A 21,199-nucleotide genomic window follows, 5' to 3' on the forward strand; every position below is an offset into this window, starting at 1 on the left:
ATGAAGGAGTAAGCTTCTGGAAAGGGTCAGCTTTGCTTTTTATAGATAAGCACTCAAAACAAGAGAGATGAAGATAACCTTAACATAACAAACTCGTTTGAGAAAGGGCTGTATTTGAATAATACCTGTATCCTTGATATGTTTTGGCTTCTGAGCACAGGATTTTTTCTTCGAGTCTAGGTAGACTAATCAAAGATACTGATTGCAATGTGAAGTTTGCAGTATGTCTGGATGGTCTCTTGTAGACAGACCAGTACTCATCTTGCTTGTGCTGTTAGCCTGCAGAACATAGTGAACAGTGCTTTACTTGAGTATACCCAGTTAGCTGAAGAGCAGTGGCTTTAGTTCTGTGCTTGCTTGTGTATAGTGAGGTGTGTAGGCAAAACAGTTTCCTCAGTAAAAGGTCAAGGGATGGGGCTATGTTTTGTGGACTACCTGTACTTTATGCTGTGATGGGCTTAAATGCTGGCTGTGCTCCCAAGAGGAGAAGGCATGTTTGCAGGAGAAAGTTCTTGGAGTATATATTCTTGCTTAACACCTAGAGAAAAGCAGTCAATTGAAGTTGTTGGGAGGTGGCTGTTACTTGTTAATTGCTATTTTGTATATAAACATTGCTACAAGCCAGTGGTGGTAATCAAAGCAGTGGTGTGTCTTAGCATGTGTAATGCTGCTATTCTGTATTAGATCAGAACAATGTATAAGTTGTACCCTCTGAAGGGGGACTTTTATGCTGGGAATTAGGGGGAGACTGTCTTTTCCACCTCAAGGAACTGGGAGATGTCAGTCTTTCCTTTTACTTGCTATATGCTTGTATGCTGCTACTGTGTACGTGAGCCAAGTAGTTTAGCTGTACAGTGTGGGTCATGCAGAGTAGGCTAATGCACCCTGCTGCTGCGTTGTCTCTGTTGAAATTACCTCTGCTATCCAAGATAACGTGAGTATCTCTACTGCAGTGTAGACAAACCTTTAGTCCCTGACTGCAGTTTTGTCAGGCTGCTGCAAGACTCCTTTATGCTAGATAAGGTTGTTCTCTAGAACGCTACTTGCTTTTTGGATACAGTCTGTTCACATCCTTGCAAAATGTGATTGCACCTAGTCACGTGCCCTCACAGGTATTAAAGAACAAACACTGGACTTTGCCAATATCTTACTTAAAGCTGTGACAGGAAGCCTGAGGTTTGCTTTGAGAACAGTACAGAAGAAGCCCTGAATTAGACTGTCTTGGGGGGCAGGAAGGGTGTTGGAGGTGGTTGGGTTTTGTTTTGTGGAAATTTTTTTGGTAATCTGCTGTCTAAACTGTATGCTTGAAGCTATGCTTAATTTCTCTGACCACAGTCCATGTGTTATGTGTTTGGTTCTGAATAAGTATCTCTGAGGAAATGTGCTTATTTCTTTATTTTATTTTTTCTTTGATTAGGGTGGGGCTTGTCAACCTACTAAAACGGTCCACCAGCTTTCTCTGATGTGTATTGTGCAAGCCAGTCTCTCCGCTGGGACTTGTCAACCACAGGATGGGATCTAGTGTTTCTGTCAGAACTGGAACTCTTAAGTGCTGTACTGAACTGTTGCAAAAGTAGGCCCAGACATCTGAGTCTCAGGCTACACGATGAATTTTGGCTTGAGTACAGTTAAAGAGAATTTGGTGTCCAAATCCCTAGAGTGTGTTTTTAAGGAAGGAAAATTTGGTCTATGGTCACTGTAGTAAGACAATATGCAAAAGCGAAGTAATGATCAGGAAAAGAGGATCACATTGAAGCCGTGAGCTTGTTTTGGCAGAGAGGAGTGGTATGCCCTACTGAAGTCATTTAATGCTAGAACAAGCCTGATTACCCATTAACCTGCTCTTGCTCAGTATCTGTGTCATCTGTGTCATTCTTGTCAGGTATATATAATCCTAGTGTCCTAACCTCTCTGATGTCTGGGAACAAATAAATACTTAAAATCCCAAACAGCTGTATTCTTGCTGCAGATGGTGGGGACAGATGCACAAAACCTCTGACCCTCTCTAAATCCCTTTGTAAATGGAGGAAGTATAAATATTCAGACTATTCCACTGTAAGATTCAAGCACTTTCTTTCTACTTTCAGTCCTGTGTGGTTTTGGTAACAATATGGGATTCAGTTAGTCTAGGCACCCTCTTTCTGTAGCAGACCCTTTGTTTGTACCTTCCACATCTGCAGCTCTTTTTTTGGGGGGGTTTTGTTCATTTGGTAGCCTTCTCGTCATTCTTTTAAATCTCTCTTTTAGATTACATTGCAAAATCTCACCTGATGTAGAAGAGGGCTTTCTCCAGGAGTGGCTCTGAGGATGGATTGGAAAACACAGGGAAAGGAAAATCCCTTAAGAGAGCGCCTGCTTCTTACTTGGCAGCCAGAAGAGGGTTAACAAGGCGCACAGCTCCTGTGCAGGCAGTGTGTGCACTTGGCAGTGAGAGATGTGCTACAGTATGAGAGGAGGAGTGGAGCAGCTCTCTGTTCTGTTTGTCGGCTGTCAAGCTGACCCTGCGTCTCCATAGCTGGTGTCCGGCTTGCATTGAAGGGTCCCCGCCTCCAAACCCTGCATCCCGCCTCTCCGGAATGGGATCTTCCCCCCCTTTGCACGGTGCTGTCTGACCCGGGCATGCTGCTGTGAGATGCTGGCCGATGAATGAGTGTCCCTCCAAGCAGAGCCAGGTAAGATAGCCTTATTCTCATTCCCATTCTAGCTGGGAGTCAGTGGCAGTACTGTAGGCACTGGGTTGTTGTGGTCTGTGGGAAATCAGGCAGATATGTGATGGTGCTGGTGTCTTGGCATGGAATAAAAAGTACAGGTCTTTGGGGACACTGTCATACTGTCTTCTCTGGAGGTGTCTGAGGGGACTTGTGTTGTTTTATCAGCTGTGTTCCCTATTTGAAGCACTGAAGTTACTGCAAGTCAATAGTAAAGCTATTAACATGGATTGTTGAAAAGGCTGTGATGGGAAAGATCTGTTTGTATTTTTGGAGGGATAAGAAATTCTGTTACACTTGTTTAATTTAACAAGTTTTAAATGTTTTTGAGACAGGTCCTTTGAGAGTCACAGTATTAAAATACTACACACCATGTAAGAATAAAAGGCGTGGTTTTTTTCAGACAGGAAGGATGGAATGGTCAAATGACTGTATACTTAGTATTTTGCAGACCACCTGGATATTGCAAAACACTTGTGCAAATATTACTTCAATTATTTTTTTTAAAAATCCTTTTTTCTCTGTTCTCATATCTCTTAATTCTGTGGGTTTTTTCCTCTAATTTCTCAGTTGTTTGTTTTTTTCAAAAGAGCTTTTAGCTCTGTCAATATGTATTCCTAACTTGCACATTCGAGTGATTGCCCTGGAAATAGCATGCTAAATGTGAGTTAGGCTACTGAATGCAGCAGGTTAGTCTAGCTGCCTTATTGAGTTGTCAGAAAAGCTATTTCAATGAATTAATATTGGTCTTACCACACTTTTCATAGCTCGTTGTCTATGTGCTTTTAGAATGAACTTACATAAGATACTCAGGAGCCTTGTTTAATTCATACATAAACACATATGTTTGACAGGAGGCATTAGTTAGTGCAGTAAACGAACAGAGTTGCCAAAAACCCTTGGCTGGATCGTGGGCTGAGCTAGACAAGGATTTTGACCGCACATTGATTATTCTGTGAATACATTCAGCTCAAAATATATACCCACTGAATCCTATTAATAGTGATCCTTTTCATAAGCAGGCATTAGGCCTTAAAAGATGACACTGTTAATCTTGGTTGTTAGCTGGTTGTGATTCTCTGAATATTTGATGAAGAGAACACTTATAAAATATTAGCGCTGTATGTGTACATGCATGGAGTGAATGCAGAAATTCACAAACTTCATAAGCCACTGGAATTCTGATAGAAATATCAAAGTCCGAAAGAAAAGAGCAGGTGAAAGTTTGACTTAATGTCCAGGAAGCATTCCCTCTGTTTTTTGTTTAGTCTTTTCCACAGCTACTTAGTGTCCTGTTGCTTATAGCAATTGCATGCATGTAAACTGGAATGAAAGAATACTATGATTTGTCACCAGAGCTGATCTGCTTGTCTTTCATTTATCCAATAACAAAATGTTGCACCATGTGATGTATAATCCATTGTGCCTGTGTGCATATTTCATGAAAACGTGCTGAAGCAAATAGGGAAAAAGAAGTTTAAGGCTGATATGGAGAGATCAGGTGTTGTTACAACTGTCTGCTTTTGACCTTTCCCGTATAAGAAGTCTGAAACAATTGGGTAAATGTTAAATAAGAGATTTGTTACAGAATTACGTGATCTTTCGTGTATTAAAGAATGTCTGTGATTTGGATCTTGCTTTATCTGGATTAGATGACCTCTGAATGGTTCTTGTTTTTTTCCTTTAGCAAACTATATTTGGTGATTACTAATGACAAGACTGCAGCTCAGGTCTTGGAAAACCAAATGTTTAAGGCTTGAAGCTCCTGTTGCCTTTTTCCTCCTTAAGCATGGAAGCAGGGGAGTGAATACTTCAATCTTTGGCCTATCCTGGAAGGAACATATAGCATCAGTTTTCTCTTGTGAATGTAGATGTTTATAATTAAGATTTATCTGGCAATTTATGAATTCCTTGTTAGGAAGTCAGAAATCAAGGACTCCTAGACAAAAGAATGTTAGGAGGGAGCACAATTAGAGCACCACCTAATGATGCTCTTGAGGGTCCTGTGTGTGCTAAGGAGGCATGCTGTTGAGGTTCCTTGGAGCATGTGTGCAAAAATTTTAACACTTGGGGTAATGCCATGTGGCTGGAGTGTCTATTAGAAAAGGAGTTCCTGGCTTTCATTTACTGACCAGCAGCTATGAATGTGCACTACTTAACTGCAGCAATATTCTGTACTTAACATTTCCTGGCTACCTTGGAATAATCCATGCAGGCTGAAGAAATGTCTGATGGAGTTTCTCCATTTATGAGATGGCCCTTACTATAGAAGAGGGAGAATCCCCTTGTTAGGGATTAACATTCTTTCCCTGGGGCAACAACAGTCAGTTGCATGTGTCATTGGACCCAGCCCGTGTCCTAGCTGTGAAACTGAGTGCTAGTGAAATCCTGGGAGAGATGGTGGTGTAAATCATTAGGCTAAGAGGAGATGGGAGGTCTGGGCAGTAGCATAAACATGTGTCTGTGGCAGTGATGGGGAGAAGAACCTTGGAGAGGTTGAAAATGTTAAACATTTTGGGAATGTATGGGCTTTAAGTCACACACCTGCACACCCCTTCAGACACTATGCCTTACTATTGGCTTAAAGTGTCTTTTCTTTTAAATTTCACAAAGGAAAAAGGATTCTACTTATTCAGTTGAGAAGCAGGAGCGTATTTTGACCTTGATGATCAGTACAAGCTGGAATATGTACCATGTATAACTAACAAGCGATTTCTAGAGTAAAGGGATATTTATGGAAAGGCTGTGCATGCTGCCAAAAGGCAGAAAATGCATGATTCTGATTACCTTGCATCTTGAAGAATTTCTGAATCTTGAGACTATTCCCCAGGAAGAAATTGAAGCAAGAAAAGTGCAACACCTGACGGAATAATCTTCTGATATCTTTGGCTAAACTTTCTGTGGAGGTTCCATTTATAAAAGACCAAGCATTTATAGTTGACTGTTGTCTGAGAAATACTATGCTTGTAGCTAGACTATAATGTGCCTATATCAGAGGTGAATTTAAGCAATGAGTTTGAGAACAACTTGTTCAATTCTATGTAGAACTACTGTTTACTATTTCTAAAGTATCTGATGCTCTTTAATTACAGGTTAAATGTCTTATTTAACATAACTATGACTATTCATGTTCTGTTGTTGTTTTTTTGCAAACAGACTCTAAAACCAGGCTCTTCTCTTGAACCATGTTTGACTTGCATCATAAAGGATGTCATGCTGGAGTTCTGGGCTCTTGGTTAAGGAAGAATCTTAAATTGATTTGGGGATGAGCAGTAATGTGAAACAGCAGTAGTAAAAGGCACTGTAGGAGAAGAGGAGGGACAAAACATAATCTTACCTGACCTAAGGAATACAATCATTTTCATGAGCTTTCATGGCATTTTTTATTTTTTGATCCAAAAAAAAATATAGCCAATTATAACACCGTGTCTTTGGCAACATGTGTTTGGCATGCCTGTGGTTAGCATATTCTTAGTGCATCATGCTTAATAAATGCTTCTATTCTTGTGTGTTGCAGAGCAAGATGCCACCCCACTTTCACCCATTGCCACACTTGTCATGCACGCTGCAGTCATGTGAACTTGTGACCTATGTATATATTTTCCTGATACTCTATATTGATGCTCACTTGCCCTATGCACTTCATATCTGTCCCCAGCTACTTAATGCAAAGGATTGTGGTACACAAGTTTATTAGTAATCTACTCTGGAAATACAGAGTGCTCGGGTTTCAGAAAAGAGTTGTGTACTGCAACAAGTTTTTATGGTAACGAAATACAAATCATTAACTCTCCTGTGCTTCCATGTTCTGATAAGCCTTTATTGGGGAGGCAGGTGCAGGGCAAAGTTAAAGGCATTGTTTCAGTCTTGTAGTCTCTGAAATAACTTATTTCCTTATAGGAGATGAAGTAATACAATATGCAAGCTGAAGTGGCTCAGATGTGCAGTCAGCAACTTATTGGGTACATATGGTGAATTTCATATGTACAAATTAACAAGTTGAAACTAACTACATCCTTGATCTTGAAGGCCTTGGGTTTGTCTACAGTGTAGCTATTCATGAAAGGCAGGATCAAGCCTGCTGTTCTTGGATGGCAGATGAACAGTAAGATCTATATTTTAAACTTCTATTTAAAGATATAATGACAGGTTGGTTAGAGCTAACATTAGGGCACTTGGAGGCTTGAGTTTTGTCCCTGCTCCAGCGTAGACTTCTAGAGTGACACTAAGTAGGTCATTTAAGGTCAGCTATTTTATGGGTATGCTGGTGTTGCTTTCAGTGGTATGAGTGTCTAAATACTGTTAAATGAGCATAAGCTATGCTGGCAAAGAGGATGCTAGCATCATCTGAGAAGATGTTGTAATGATAAATATAGAACAAATAGAAATACTCTATAGTTGTAACTGGATCTGGATGAACATCTTAATTGATAGACTAGAGTTATCATTGCTCCTAGACTAGCACTACAGTTTTTCCTTTTTTCTGCTGTCTTCCAGATTGCTTAGACTTGCTTTGTCAGAGACAGTCTCTTCTCTTGCTTGTGGTAGCTATACCAATGACTGCTTCCAGGACCTCACATGTCCTGGACCCACTTACTTAGCTTGGAATACTTTGAGACTGCATGCTATGCCATTCCCATGCCTGGTTATGAGATTTGGCCCGAAAGCTTGATGTGAAACAAAACAGTAGCCCTGTTGCCTGTGGCAGTGCCTGCTGATGAAGATCCACTTCAGAGAATTATTCTGTTATTGTTTGTCTATTGCTTGTCAGCCTTGCAGGCAGTGCTGTGGATTTGTAAATATTTCCCTACTTCTGTGGGGTGCTACGCTAATGTCGTTGCGGGGTCTTCTGAGCTGCTGAAGATGTATGCTGTATAATCAAAATGTGGCATTCTACCACCACAAGATTGTCAAGATGTGGGTGGTGTCCTATGTAATGTCTCCTGTCTGTAAGCCAAGAATAGGTGTCATGCTTTTCAGCTGTACTGTTCTGCAGCCTATGTAGTTCCTGTTGATCCACAGTTTTATTTCTGTTATCAGCTTTATACTATTTCCAGCACTTCTCACATATACTCACATCTTTCTGCATCTTTTTTCCACCCTCCTATCCTCCCTTGGATGTTTGGCAAGATGGACACCAAGGAATTGGGCTTTTGTAAGGATGATGATACTTGGGTTTCAAAAAGAATTTAAAATGGGGTGACTTTGAGGGATGGAAAATGCCGTGCTTCTGGGCCATGTGTCTGTATCTGCTGATAACAAGAAAAAAATTGGGGGTAGGGATGGAGGTGTTCCAGATTTGGCTGTAGAACATCTTGCCCTATTCACAGATGAGGAATGAGTAATAGATGAGAATGACCATGTTATGTTCTTGCCTTGTACCTGCCACGTTTTGTGCTGTGGTGTGTTAGGCTTTTCTACAACATTCTGAACAGTTGTCCTGTATGTTTTCCACCACTGCTTCCTTGTGAGGCAAATAGCTCATATAGTGCTACTTGTGTCCTATGCATACTACAGTAGAAGGAAGAGGGATTGGAAATGCTGTTTGGAGGTAATTATGACCACTTTCTGTCTTCTAAGAGAAGCTAATTTGAAAGAACAAGCTGTTGTCTCTCCCTGTGGTGTGACAGTCATTGCTGTGACACATGACGTGGTAGAAAGGGCAGAGACCCGCAAGCTGTAGAACCTTGCTGCCCTCCTGCCCCCTTGAGCAAGGAGGGAATGCATCCAAAAGAAGAACAATTTACCTGATCTGACAGGCTTGGTTTTCAAGTTAATTGTATAAAATGTGAAACAGAGCACATACAAGGAAGGAAGATGCATCTTCCCCTGTGCCTTGCTTGTCTAATGCCAAACTAACCAGATGGCTCGGAACCCAAACCTGTTTGTGCCATTTGGAGGGATTTTTGCTTTTGGTAGAACAGAGCACAGCTGGCTAGGGAAACAAAACTAAAGGCTCAGTGTGCTGGTGTAGGCTGTAGTGCTGATTGAGTGTGAGATTTCTGCAGCTCTCTCTCACACATTACCATTTCTAACTAGGTCATATACAGTAACCGTGCCTAGCTGGCAGGCCTGATGACTGCAGTAGAGCCATGTTTTCTTTATTCCAATTCTTAATAAGGTATTTATTTTAAGCAGCTCATGTGAAACTTGCAGTGGGGGCTCAGGAAGAACAGAATCAGCATGGTTACAGGTCCCAATGTATATATTAGTTGTTTGATGATACCACAGGAAAAACTCCTGGAACTGTGTGTTACTATTTCTTACATTTTTAATTAACTCTGTGACAGGGAAGGAGGACGAATAACCTCACACATTAACAGATAATCTATGTTGAAATAAAAGATTAATCGAGGAGCAGCTCTGGTGCACTGTTGTGATTGGGGTGAAACTGCAGAGTCCAGCTAATGCCTTACTAGTTAGCTGAGGCCTGAGTCCCAGGAGAGCACTGTTGGGTTAATATTCTTTTTTTTTTTTACCCAAATGATTCATGATCTTTCAGCTTGCAGTATTTGCTGGCAGAGTATTTGTAGGTACTAAAAAGGGAGATGGGTGAGGTATACTTATTCAATCCTAAGTTTCTTGGAGCAGTTATTGCTATACTTGCAGTTCTCTATATGCAAGGCACCCAACTGTAACCTTGGATTGCTGTTTCTAGAAACTACCACAGTACAACTAACTATTGGGAGAGTGCAAGTTCAAATAAGTGACTAGGCATGAAACAGCTCACATAACAGCATCTAGCATGAAAAAGGGCTAGGAAGACAGCCTTCAAAGGTACCTCAAAGTGTCATGTGCAAATATGCATGGATTTGTCATAAGCTTTTTAAAACGTAGGGTGATGGATTGTGTCCTGAAAACAGTTCCTGTTTTGAAACATCTGCGAACTACTGTTATGTTTGTGGTATAGTAGATTTCTTTAGAACGTGCCACTGTCCTCAAGAAAATAAGAGAACTGGCTTTACAATAGGGGACTAGTCATGCATGGAACAAGACATGATTTTATCCTGAAGTTAAAGTTCCTGTGGAGAGTTAGACATAGTGATCCTCTGTTTTTAATTCACCTTCTCAATCTGAATTATTGTTTAAGCCTTCAGGTTGCTGATCAGAATACAGGTATTACTATTACAGGTGTTGCATCTACAGATGCAAATTTGTTGGTCCAATGCTTTCAAGTCCTAAAAGAGGGTTTGCATTTCAAGGTACGCCAAGTGAGTACTACTCCTATAGCATCTGTGGATGCACCACTGTATAAATTTTGTCTGGCTATGAAAACAGCTTGATCAAGTCTGATATGGTCATATTGAAGAGCACAATCCAATAATTTACTTTCATGATACTATTAAGATATACTTGGATGCATTTTTTGAATACCAGTGTCTAGCACCCTAAGCTTGCATGACATTTTGTATTGTATGAGTCTGGGAAAGTTGCATCCAGGTAGCATTTTCTGATACAACCTGCAATGTCTGGGCTACATGTGATGAAGATGTGCTTCAGGGATTGTGGCCTTGGAGCAGTGACAAGGAGACTTGAAAGGATACTAGTGTGTTTTTGGTAGAGCTTAGGCAAGCTAAGACCTGGTACTGTGAAGTTGGTGTGATGAGGTGCACAGGGTATCTGTGATCCTAAAAATAGGAGCTCTGTGCCTAGTGAATACTGCAAGCAGAAAAGCAATCAGGCTTGAGTCCTAGGTTGCTCTCAAACCATTTTTTGTTGAACGCAACTCTAAGGGAATAAGAAATACTGACACATTCATCCAAGGAAAAGCAAGCATTGTGCAGATTTCCTCCTCCTGTGCTGAGACTTAGTTAATATATGTATGGCAAACAGAATGAGAAACTAGCCAAAGCTATTTTTATCACCTGGCTCCTGTCTGTATGCTTTGCTCAATTTTGGTTCCTGTCCCTTCAGCTGTCCTTTTGTTTGAAGTCAAGCACACCTTTTCTCACACTTTGAATCAGTTTAGTCTTCATTTGCCTGCTAGATGCAAACCCATTTTGTGTTAGCAGTTTTAGTCTTGCAACCTTAAATTCCAGGGAGAGAAATGAGCTCTATTAGGCTTGGCCTGAATTAGCTATTGCCTTTCAGTGATGATACTTTGTCCTAGCACTTCTTGGATCTTATGGCCTCAATGCCCTTTATGCTTTCCCTTTTCTACAGGTGAAGAAACTGGTGGAGAGAGCGAGCAAGTCATTTATGTAATGTTTGAAGGTCAAGTTACAAAAAAACTTGGGGATTCTCCTTTTGTTGATAGAGCTTTGTGGCCATTGCTTGTAAATGACTTGTAACTCCTTGTGGCTTCACACTAAGTTGTCCAGAGCTATGTTCTCTTTGCAGTATGTCCACTTTTGTGGACTCTCTTGGGTCACTTCCCTTGTAGGGTTCTTGAGAAGTATTTAAAATATTAAAAATGCCTATGGGTGGTTTTCATAAACTTGCTGTGACATGCTCACAAATAAGTCAGTTTAGTAATTCTCAACTGCCTTATTGTAAATTCTGAAATTTCAGTAAAGTGGAAACAGAACTTGGACGACTTATAACCCCACCGTGAGTCTTCAAAGCATAAATTCGGGAAGGGCCTAACCTCTTTAGTCAAGAGCAAGAGGTTAATTGGATTAGTAGAGATAAAGATTAATAGCTTGGTGACAGTGTGCTCAAAACCCCAAGCCAACCCAGGCAGATTTACCAGCAGTCTTGCTGTAGAGAAGGTTTTAAGACTTGATTTCCTGACAATGCCAAGGTTAGTGATCATGCTTAGGACTTGGAGACCCTGGAAAAGTGGTCAGCAGGATGGAGAAAATCTGCAGCTTGTTTGTTATGCCTATGTGATTGTTTGCTGTGATGTTTTCCATGGTTTTGACTACTCCAGCCCTAATGAAAGGCATGGGAAAGATGGCTTCTTTCTGTAATCAGTTCCACCCTTTGTGCTGGGAAATGGTTACAGAATAATCTGTTTCTGATCACCAGGCTGGAAATCACACCTTGTATCTGGATAGAAGTTTTAGAAAATGATCTTAATTCTTATTTGTGCTTCAACCCACACCCCTCGCCTACCTTTTCACCCTCAAGTTCAGCTGTGTTATGACTGAAAGAAACATCCACATAATTGTCTTGGTTCATTTTTATCCTGTTATTCCTTACTTCACACTCTGGAGACCTCTTTAAACAACTCCGTTGGCTGTGTGATGTTTTATATGAGTCACTGCAGCTGTCATCCACCCAAGGTGTACACATACAAACTTTTTATTCTAGCCTAATTTATCAATTTCTCCTCTACTCTTTCTGATTTTTCTTTCTTCTACTAGTTTTCTTTTCCTTTCTAATATTTAGCTTTTCCTGGCTCTGAGGCACCCAATAATTAACCAATATTTCACACTTAGATTTTGAAGCCTTATATGAGTGGTTGGCAAGGTAAAATCAGTAGACTGGAAACACAGGTTCCTCAGGCCAAGGGAATGTTTGTAGCCATGTTAATTGGTTTTGCCACACTTTCCACTTGGTGGCAAAGTTGGCCAGTTTCCTGTGAGGTTTTTTAAATTGCAGAATCAGTTACCAAATCTTTGAGATCTCTTTCCTTGGTTTTCATTTTAATCTCTTTTTACAGGATAGGGAAACCAATGTGTAACACTTGTCTTGAATCTCATCTGAACTGAACATCTGCTCTTTCTTGCCTTTGCCAGAGAAAGCTTTGGGAATCTAGGCTAGATAGAGGAGGGGACTCTAATTAGTAGTAGAGCAGTCTAACTATCCAAAGACTGACTTCCCACCTGTGTCACAAAGGAGAGAAAGGAAAAAAGTAACTAGTGTGTACAGAGGATCTGGGCTGCCTTGGTACTCTGAGAAGCTCCTTGTTTTATTTTAATGAGACCTTGGGGTACAAAGGCAACTGTGTCTGATCTGTCACTTAGTAAAGCTGGAAGAGAGCAAAATGGGGCAGTGTCTGAAAGTGCTTAACTCTGAACTCCTGCGAGGCAATCTGCTTTTCTGGACTGGGAATGTTTCAGCCTCTGCCCTCCTAGGAGTTCACTTGGTGCTGTTGTTTTTTGGCTGCTTGTGAGCTGTCTGTGCAGTGCTACGTGGGCATCTCTGATTTGGAAATAGTCTAGCTCAATCTGTACTAAGTGCTGCCCCTGAGCTAACAAGCCCTTAGAGAGCTCAGGGATGCTTGTGCTCCCTCTCCAAGCCCTTGCAGTCCTATGGGTGGAGGCAGGAGATCAGGCCATCTGTATGTTTACTATTTGTGTAGGTAAGCCTTTTATCTCTTAAGATATCTTTGTGGAAGAACCTATCTTTTCTGAGCAGCTAAAATTTGAAGACATGGGCCCCTAGCATCTACAGGAGCTCTTTGGTGCTAATGCTGTACAAATGAGAGTATTGTTCTTGTCTAGATATTATTCCCGTATATGTGATGGGGAGATCAACATGAGGAATTTTCTGGGGAACAGGAAATTTAACTGGAACAGGAAATAAAAATGAGCTTTTCAATCTCAATAGTGGTTTATATGCCAAACTGTTGTCGTCTTCCGGTGGAGTGTGCTTGGTGCCAGAGCACAGATGATATGGATTGCAGCTGGGGGACATAAAGCCAAGCTCCCCACTGCTCAATACTAGCTGATGCTAGGTGATGTTGAATTCAAGAGTTGCTCCACTTTATGCCAGATAAGAACTTTTGCCTGGAGTGATTGGTTTTTTTAATGTGGTCCTGCAGGGCTGTCCATGTTGCTGCAAGCCTGTGCTTTTTATGTGGCCACACCTCTTCATTCATTGTCTCCTTTGACTGGTAATTGCAGAAACTGAGACTGAATAGAGTAGGCAAGGTGGCATTACTGACAGTAATTCATTGGATGTGAAGATCAAAATGCCTGCAAGAGGAAGAGTCTTCCAGACAAGGAGTAAGGGTTTTGTTTTGCTTTTTGCAGGCATTGCTATTGAAGGCAAAATTCTTTTTTAAACAAGTTTAGTGCTGTTCCCAAGTTGGCAATCTCCTTTGACTTCTTGAAATGTTAGTTAATACCAAACAAAACTTTTTAAATTTGGATGTGAAAAGGGAGACAGCTTGAGATATGTCTAAACGCTATTGAAGCTCTCAGTTTAAACACTATGGAGTAGAAGGGTTTAGAGTGGCTGTGGATCTCAGCATTAATGGGCGACAAACCTTTTAGATGTTGAAAACATGTTGTGAAGACCCTTCTGCTAAAGCTGCTGTCATTAAGTACTGTGGCTCAAATTCCAGGCCCTTGAAAACCAGCCCTAACCCAGATGGGGCAGAGTGACTGTTGCTCTGTTTATTTCTAAATGCAGCTTAGTTTTTACACACTTGTTACTAGAGGTCCCTCAGTGGTTGCTTTAATCTTTTTCTTTTTAAGAGGAGATTGAGTTCTGCCAGAAGGGGTTTTAGCCTTGTTTTGTAGCTTCTCTTCCCCTCATTCATGAGTCTTTTATGAAGTGTGGGAATCTAAGGAGTTTAACACTGCTCTGATATCAGCCTGTTGTTCTTTTGATGTTTATTGATGCTTTTTTTTCCTCTTGTTACTCAGTGAAGGCCTAAACGGAATTATTCTGGACTATAATTTAAATGTCAAGTGTAATTATTGCTGAAATGATCTGCTTACTAGTGCCCTTCACTCTCTGGAGACATCTCCTCATCCTGAAGGGTAAACAGAAATTGAGATGAGATTGCTTGAGGCCAAAACCTGTAAGCCCCATCTGTAAGAGAGCATTTTCTCTTGACCTCTTTGCGATGTGATGAAACTTTATAGAGTATGTAATTTATGACTAAAGGGACTGTTAGGAGTATAGGAGTAACTGAGGCACTCCGATATCTGGCAAAACCCTGAAAGAGGGCTGAGGCTAGCTCAGTGTGGTCTAGGTTTCATAGCTGCAGTCTGGGAGTCAGCATCTCCTGGGTTATGCCCTTCTGAAGATGGGCATTGGTGACTGGCTGGATGATTCTGCACTATGGGTTTACAGTAGATGCTTCTCAAGTCTTGTGTTGCAAAAAACCCAGAAAATACAGAAATTGATATGTCTGTGTCCTATCCCTTGCTGCTGTGGCAGCTGTAAGGCTACCAGCTATGCTTTCTGAGTTTTTAAAAAACAACAATACTTATAAAACCTGTGAAATGGCTTTCACTTAATAAGCATATTTTAGTATCTTGGGTACCAGTACTCATGAATCTTGTGGTGTATTGGTGCAGCGGAGCAGGATTCTGCTGAAGTAGTTTAGCTGACTGCAAAACTGCCAGAGAGGATTTGAGTCTGTTTTAAATATGGGAATTTGGCATTTGCATCTGCTACATGGGTTGGGAAGTGTGAGAACGGCAAAGAACATCTCGTTTTTAACCTCTGTGGAAGAGTAGATAAAGTATAAGAGCCTTGGACTTGCTTCTGTAAGACCTTGGACAAGTAGGCAGAGGCATCTAAAGATCACTTCAATGACCACTTCCATGATGAGTAAAAAGTTTCTGAAGGGGTCTGATCCTTTAGGTATCCTTTTCATGGGTTTACATATTGCTTTTTTTTCCTTTGGCTTCTGGCTCCCTTCTGACTCAGGAGGGAGAAGAAAACTAATCACAGCAACATAGCAAATCCATGTTAATAGTTTTACTATGAACATGCTCAAAGATATGTGCCGCATATGTTTAAATATGAAAATAAATGGGGTAGAGTTTTGTTGATGGCAAGTAAGCTGCTCTGAGTAACAGCTTGGTGTATTCAAATCCAAATGTGCTGCTTCCAAAATGTCATAAAATGTATGTGTAGCATTTGACTGTCTGTGTGCCATCTGTGTGTTTTCTAGTAAAGCTCTGAATAACTTGCTAATCGTTACTGTATGTTGTTCCTTTCTTTAGCACCCTTGGATCATAAGCAGAATTCCTGAGATAATATTTTTTCTTAGGGGTTTAATTCAGCTGATTATTCTGCTTTACTGGAACTCTTATCTGAGGAGGAAATGAGGTCAGGAACTCCTACACCTACTTGAGTGTTTTGGATTGAGGAGCGGTTCTGTTAAAAAAAGCAAAAGGCCCCTACCAAAAGGGGGAGAGCTTAGCTTCTATATGCTGAGCAACAAAAGATGAAAGTTAATGCATCAGTATCAGACAGAAATGGAAACAATGAAGTCATTTGAGGAGAGAACATAATGTAGGCAGTTTGGAGAAGATTACTTAAGAGTAGAACAAATAAACACTCAAGTAGTCTGTCAAGGTAGTCCTGTTCAGTGATAGTAAATCTGTTAGAAATGCACCCCTGAAGGATGTCTGCTTCTGTTGTTTGAATTTTAAGTTACTGCAAACCTGTGGACAATGTCCCACTGCTTATAGTTCTAAACCGCCATCTTCATGGCGATAATGACACGTAATTCTGCCATCAAAATGCTACAAATGGGCTATGAGGTCAGGTTCTTCCGTTATGGGAATATTTGACTTGTGGTGCTAGCAAGGAATATGGATAACAGAATTATGATTTTGGAAGAAAATAGGGAATTTACCATCAGGCACTTGGATGGGTATCAGCTGTCAGAGATGCAATTAAGGGATACAAATTCTGTACTTTTGAGACTGAGAGGAGAAAGAATTTTGTGTATGTATTTCTTTCCAGGGAAAATATTGGCAGATGTTATCTTGAAGATAGCATCTTGCCTGAGGGCCCCCGCCCCTCCCCATGCTTAGCCCCTGAATGTTGTTGTATATATGAACTTTACATTTGAAGGTTTACCTTTACATAGACAAGATAAGCATCTGCTAATATCTTAAATTTTCAGAACTGGGTAGGTATAAATACTTGGGAGAAGAATATTCTATGCTGAGGATTGTGGAAGAGTAAGCAATACTTCTTTAGCTGTTGTCTTAAATTTTTGGCTGTTTAAAGCCACTGAATGTCTTGAGTTTTGTAAATTCTGGGAAAAATTGGAAAGGAATTGCTGAGTAAAGTTCAGACAGGCTGAAGAACCTGAAACGTTTCACCAGGGAGCTCTGCAATGTAAATTCCCTGTAAGTTTAGGACTACAGGTATGTGCACGTTTTTCTTATGTGTAACTGAGGCTGTGGCACATGTTAAAAAAACCCCTTATCCTGCCTTGCAAATAAAATAGAGCATTAGCTTTGACACTGGCTGGACAGTTGTGTCTGAGGTCTTCCATGCAAACCAAACTTAAGACAACAAAATGAAATGCTCCTGTCACATCCCACTGGTATTTTCAGTCATTGCTACGTCATATATTTTGACCATGTGTTGTCCGTGTGGGTGGCTTGCTTCCAAATTAAAGCTGCACATGAGCAGATATCCCAATTTACTTATTGCTGGATCCCTGCACTCCACTAAATGGGTGCTTTTTCCATAAGCATTTTAGTGTGGATTAGAAATATACTTCTGAATCAAACTTCTGCTCTGACTCAAGTGTGCATCACAGAGCATGCTATTTACATGGAATGGATTGTTTACAGATGAAGTTAAATTGCAAGATGTACTTCTTACCATTGAAGTGCATTCAATCCATGAGACCAGATTAAAAAAAAATTGCATCTGGAATGTTGCCAGGTCTTCAGTACTGACTGTTCTTTAGAGCTCTTTTCACCTGTGCTGCTGGTGTGGCTGCAGCCAGTGAAATAACCAATGTAGTCTGTGTGGGTTTTTTCTGCAGGTACGTATCTGTCTTGTTCTCTCGCTGGTATCTTGGTGATTATTTTATATACATTTTTCTTTGAGAGAAATAAAGTATTTCCATAGAAGAAAACCATTTAATTTGTGATCCAAAGAAAACAAGCAATTTTGTATGAGTTTTGTTTGGAACTGAAGGGAAGCTTGTATTCCATGAAGTCAGATCCAAGTCTTATTGCAAACATATGCATGAAAACTATATGAATTGATAAATGTGTGTGAGTATTTTTAGTCTTCCCTGATAAAAAAATAAAAAGGCTTCTGTAAAGGCAAAACTCTGAGAAATTGTAGTGATGATAGGCACTGGAAAGAATCACCTGTGAAGACTTGACCATTGCTGCAGCCCCAGCTGTAGCATTTTTATCTGTTCAATACTTTCTGACCCTGTAAGGCATGCTCCAAAACCTTAATTTAGCTAGAACCTAATCTTCCCACTTTGTCCTTGAAAAACCAGGCAAAAAAGTTACCTCGTTCTTCCTGTTCTGCTAAGTTCCTGTAATGCACCTGGATTTCAGGCAGGCTGTTTATACCATGCTCTCACTTTTTTTCTGGCTTTTCTGCTGTCCTGCTTCCCCACCAGAAATGTTTGTGTGAGGCAGAAGCTCTTGTTGTGACTGGATATGCATTTGGTCTAGGTGTAAAATGTCAGTTCTAGTATTTTGACGCACTTCAGTGTCTTGCTGGAAAGAAAACTGTTAGGAAAACAGATGCAATTTGTTAATTGTTTTCCTAGTGTTACAGTAAAACCAAATGTAAAATGTGATGGGAATCAAGTTGTCATGCTGCCGCAAAAGTCCATTGCGTAGCCCTACCCCTGCTGGTCTAAGGCCAGACAAGAAATATCTAAATAATGTACCTTTGATAAGTAGGTTGTGATTGTTAAAATCTGAAGCTTAACTGATATATTACTAGTTCAGTCAGTAAAACATGAAGAACCATTTGGACTTGGCCAAAAGTACTGGGAAACCAGGGGAAAGGTAATTCTGGCAAGGGGAATTGCCACCACTGACCCATGGACTGCCTGCCCTGATTATACCATCTACTCAAAAGGTAAAGGCAGAGAAAAGAACTGAGCATGTGTTCCAGTTTGCATGCTAGATGAAGAAATCTAAACCAATCATTTAATAAAGTAATAACACATAGTATTAGAAAGATGAATGTGTTATTGTTTTATGTATAATTAACCACAGATTTGGAGGAGCTTTGGGGTGCTGTCTTGGGTTAGACACCCATATCTGTGCAAATATGCAGTAAAATACCTCTGCTCTGTGTGTATATTGGCATATTGCACACCAGGTAAATGAATCCCCAGTTCTGGGACAACACTAGTGTTTCTGACTTGGGCTTTGTAGAAGAACTGCTGCTTGTGCTGGAAAAAAACGGCTCTGATAAGAGAAGAATTTGGAAGATGCTCACAACTTAAAAGTTATAGAAAATGCTTCTTTGAGTTCTGTTAATTGTGGTAAGGAGAAAAGCACAATAGCCCAAGAACTGAGAATGTTTTTCAGCTTCAGTCTGTACAACAGTGAGATCTCTTATGCCTGTTTATACAATCCGTGTAGCCATATGATTGGCAGTCCAACATAAGCAAGACTTGTTTGTGCTGTTGAGATGTGAAAGAGTGGTTATTAGGAGTACAGGTGTCTATTGAAGCTGTACACAGCATAGTTTTATTTGGAAGGTGTTTACTTAAAATTGTTTTTCTTGACTTATGTATTTGTTCCTGTTCATTTCACCAGCTCTTTAGTAAAATTGTCTGTCTGAATGAAGCCAAAGGCTCCAGAAATGAATGATTTCAGATTGTAAACTAGCTTTGTGTCTGGTTCTTGCTGTAATAATGCTAGCCTTTTGCCCAAAGCTCAGCCTTGATTCTCTTCATAGGTATATGGTGAAAACCAGTTCTGAGCTCCAAAGAGAGCCAATTCACATAATGCTGGAGTTTTGATGGCTTTGTTTCAGTGAACTGAAACTTGCCTTGTGAGTTTGCCTTCTTTTTTTCCATAGGTTTGATTTAATATTCTGCAGTGGAGAAAGCAGAATTTTCTTGCTGTAAATAGCAGCCTGGAGCTGTAAATAAGGGATGGTTTAAAAAACTGGATTTGCTGAAAGATAGACAAGTAAAGCTATTCCTGAGCCTTGAAGAGAGAGGAATTTTATAAGGCAAGTGTTATGTGAGTTAGATTTTGGCAAGCAACGGAGGAGGGAGTGAAATCAAGCAGGGCAGGAAGAAGTTTGAGAGTTGTGGTGTTGCAAAAACATGAAGTAGCAGGATTTGGAGAGCTAGGGGCAGGGCAGGATGTTGTGTGCCTTGGAATTCTGGCCTTGTTGGAGACAACTCTTGTCTCACATTAACTTCGTGAAAAATAGGAATAGCTTCTGTGAGTGCTGTGTGTGTAGCCTGTCTGGCCGTGAGCTGTGATTGTGTGTGGTTTCACAATATTTCACGAGTTCAGGGTTGTGAACTACAGCTGGATGTATGAATGTGAGTTTCCAAAACAGTGTTTGAATACAAAGTTCTTCTCATGTAAATATAATCTGAGAGAAGGGAAAAGGGAAACATAGAATGGAAAAAGGCTGAGACTGTAACTCTGTACCTTCTGTAGCTCTGCACAAAAAGCTTCTTCTCAAATTGGTGACAAAGCAGGCAGATGCTGGAAAAGCTTTTTTTTTTCTGGAAGAATTTGTGACACTACTATATCTGTTTGAATGTTTCCTATGCCTTACTTACCCTTATCAATGTTTAATGAATGAATTGGGTATTGGCTGAGATACCGTTCCTGTTTTGCAGCCAGGGAATGGAGGTGCAGATAACCAGGTGCTCAGATAGTTTCAAATAAACAGCATTAAGTAATTTGACTGAGGTTAGTGGCCTAGTATGTGCTGATTAAGGATCAGATTTGGTTCATTTGTTACAGACTTCTGATTTAAATGCTTGTTTCACCATGAGATAACAGCATATGTTTAGCTCTGAGTATTATAGAGGGACCTCAGGGTAACTATCAGACATAGATGTTTAGGGTAGCTGACTTAACCTTAGTGACTAGAGCACAATCCAACAATAATATGTATTGCTTCTGTCTTGTGAAGAAAATGGTAATTTCCAGAAGGTTTCTTGCATTAAGGATAAGGAATTGGCTGGATGGTCACACTCAGAGTTGTGGTCAACAGCTCAATGTCCAAGTGGAGAACGGTGACGAGTCGTGTTCCTCAGGGGTCGGTACTGGGACTGGCACTGTTCAACACCTTTGTCAGCGACACGGACAGCGGGATTGAGTGCACCCTCAGCAAGTTTGCCGACGACACCAAGCTGTGTGGTGTGGTCGACATGCTGGAGGGAAGGGGTGCCATCCAGAGGGACCTTGACAGGCTGGAGAGGTGGGCCCATGCAAACTGCATGAAGTTCAACAAGCCAAGTGCAAGGTCCTGCATGTGGGTCAGCGCAATCCCAAGCATGACTATAGGCTGGGCGAGGAATGGATTGAAAGCAGCCCCGAAGAGAAGGACTTGGGGGTATTGATTGATGAGAAGCTCAACATGAGCTGGCAGTGTGAGCCTGCAGCCCAGAAAGCCAACAGTGTCCTGGGCCGCATCAAAACAGGCGTGACCAGCAGGTCGAGGGAGGTGATCCTGCCCCTCTACTCCGCTCTTGTGAGACCCCACCTGGAGTACTGCGTCCAGCTCTGGGGGCCCCAGTACAGGAGAGACATGGAGCTGTTGGAGCGAGTCCAGAGGAGGCCACGAAGCTGATTGGAGGGATGAAGCACCTGTGCTATGAGGACAGGCTGAGAGAGTTGGGATTGTTCAGTCTGAAGAAAAGGCAGCTCCGGGGA

The 21,199-nt window shown here is 40.9% G+C and overlaps 1 protein-coding gene across 1 annotated transcript in view; it reads left to right on the forward strand.

Moving 5' to 3' along the window:
• The first annotated feature begins 2,623 nt into the window (after positions 1 to 2,623).
• The window catches only part of GRAMD1B (GRAM domain containing 1B), a 138,846-nt gene continuing 120,270 nt past the window's right edge, over positions 2,624 to 21,199 (forward strand). Inside the window, exon 1 of the mRNA XM_054803384.1 lies at positions 2,624 to 2,672. Coding sequence (XP_054659359.1) covers positions 2,647 to 2,672 — 26 coding nt within the window. The 5' untranslated portion in view covers positions 2,624 to 2,646. The remainder of the gene's footprint in view (positions 2,673 to 21,199) is intronic.

The sequence above is a fragment of the Grus americana genome, chromosome 24 (genome assembly GCF_028858705.1).
Source record: "Grus americana isolate bGruAme1 chromosome 24, bGruAme1.mat, whole genome shotgun sequence".
NCBI classification, from domain to species: Eukaryota; Metazoa; Chordata; class Aves; order Gruiformes; family Gruidae; genus Grus; species Grus americana.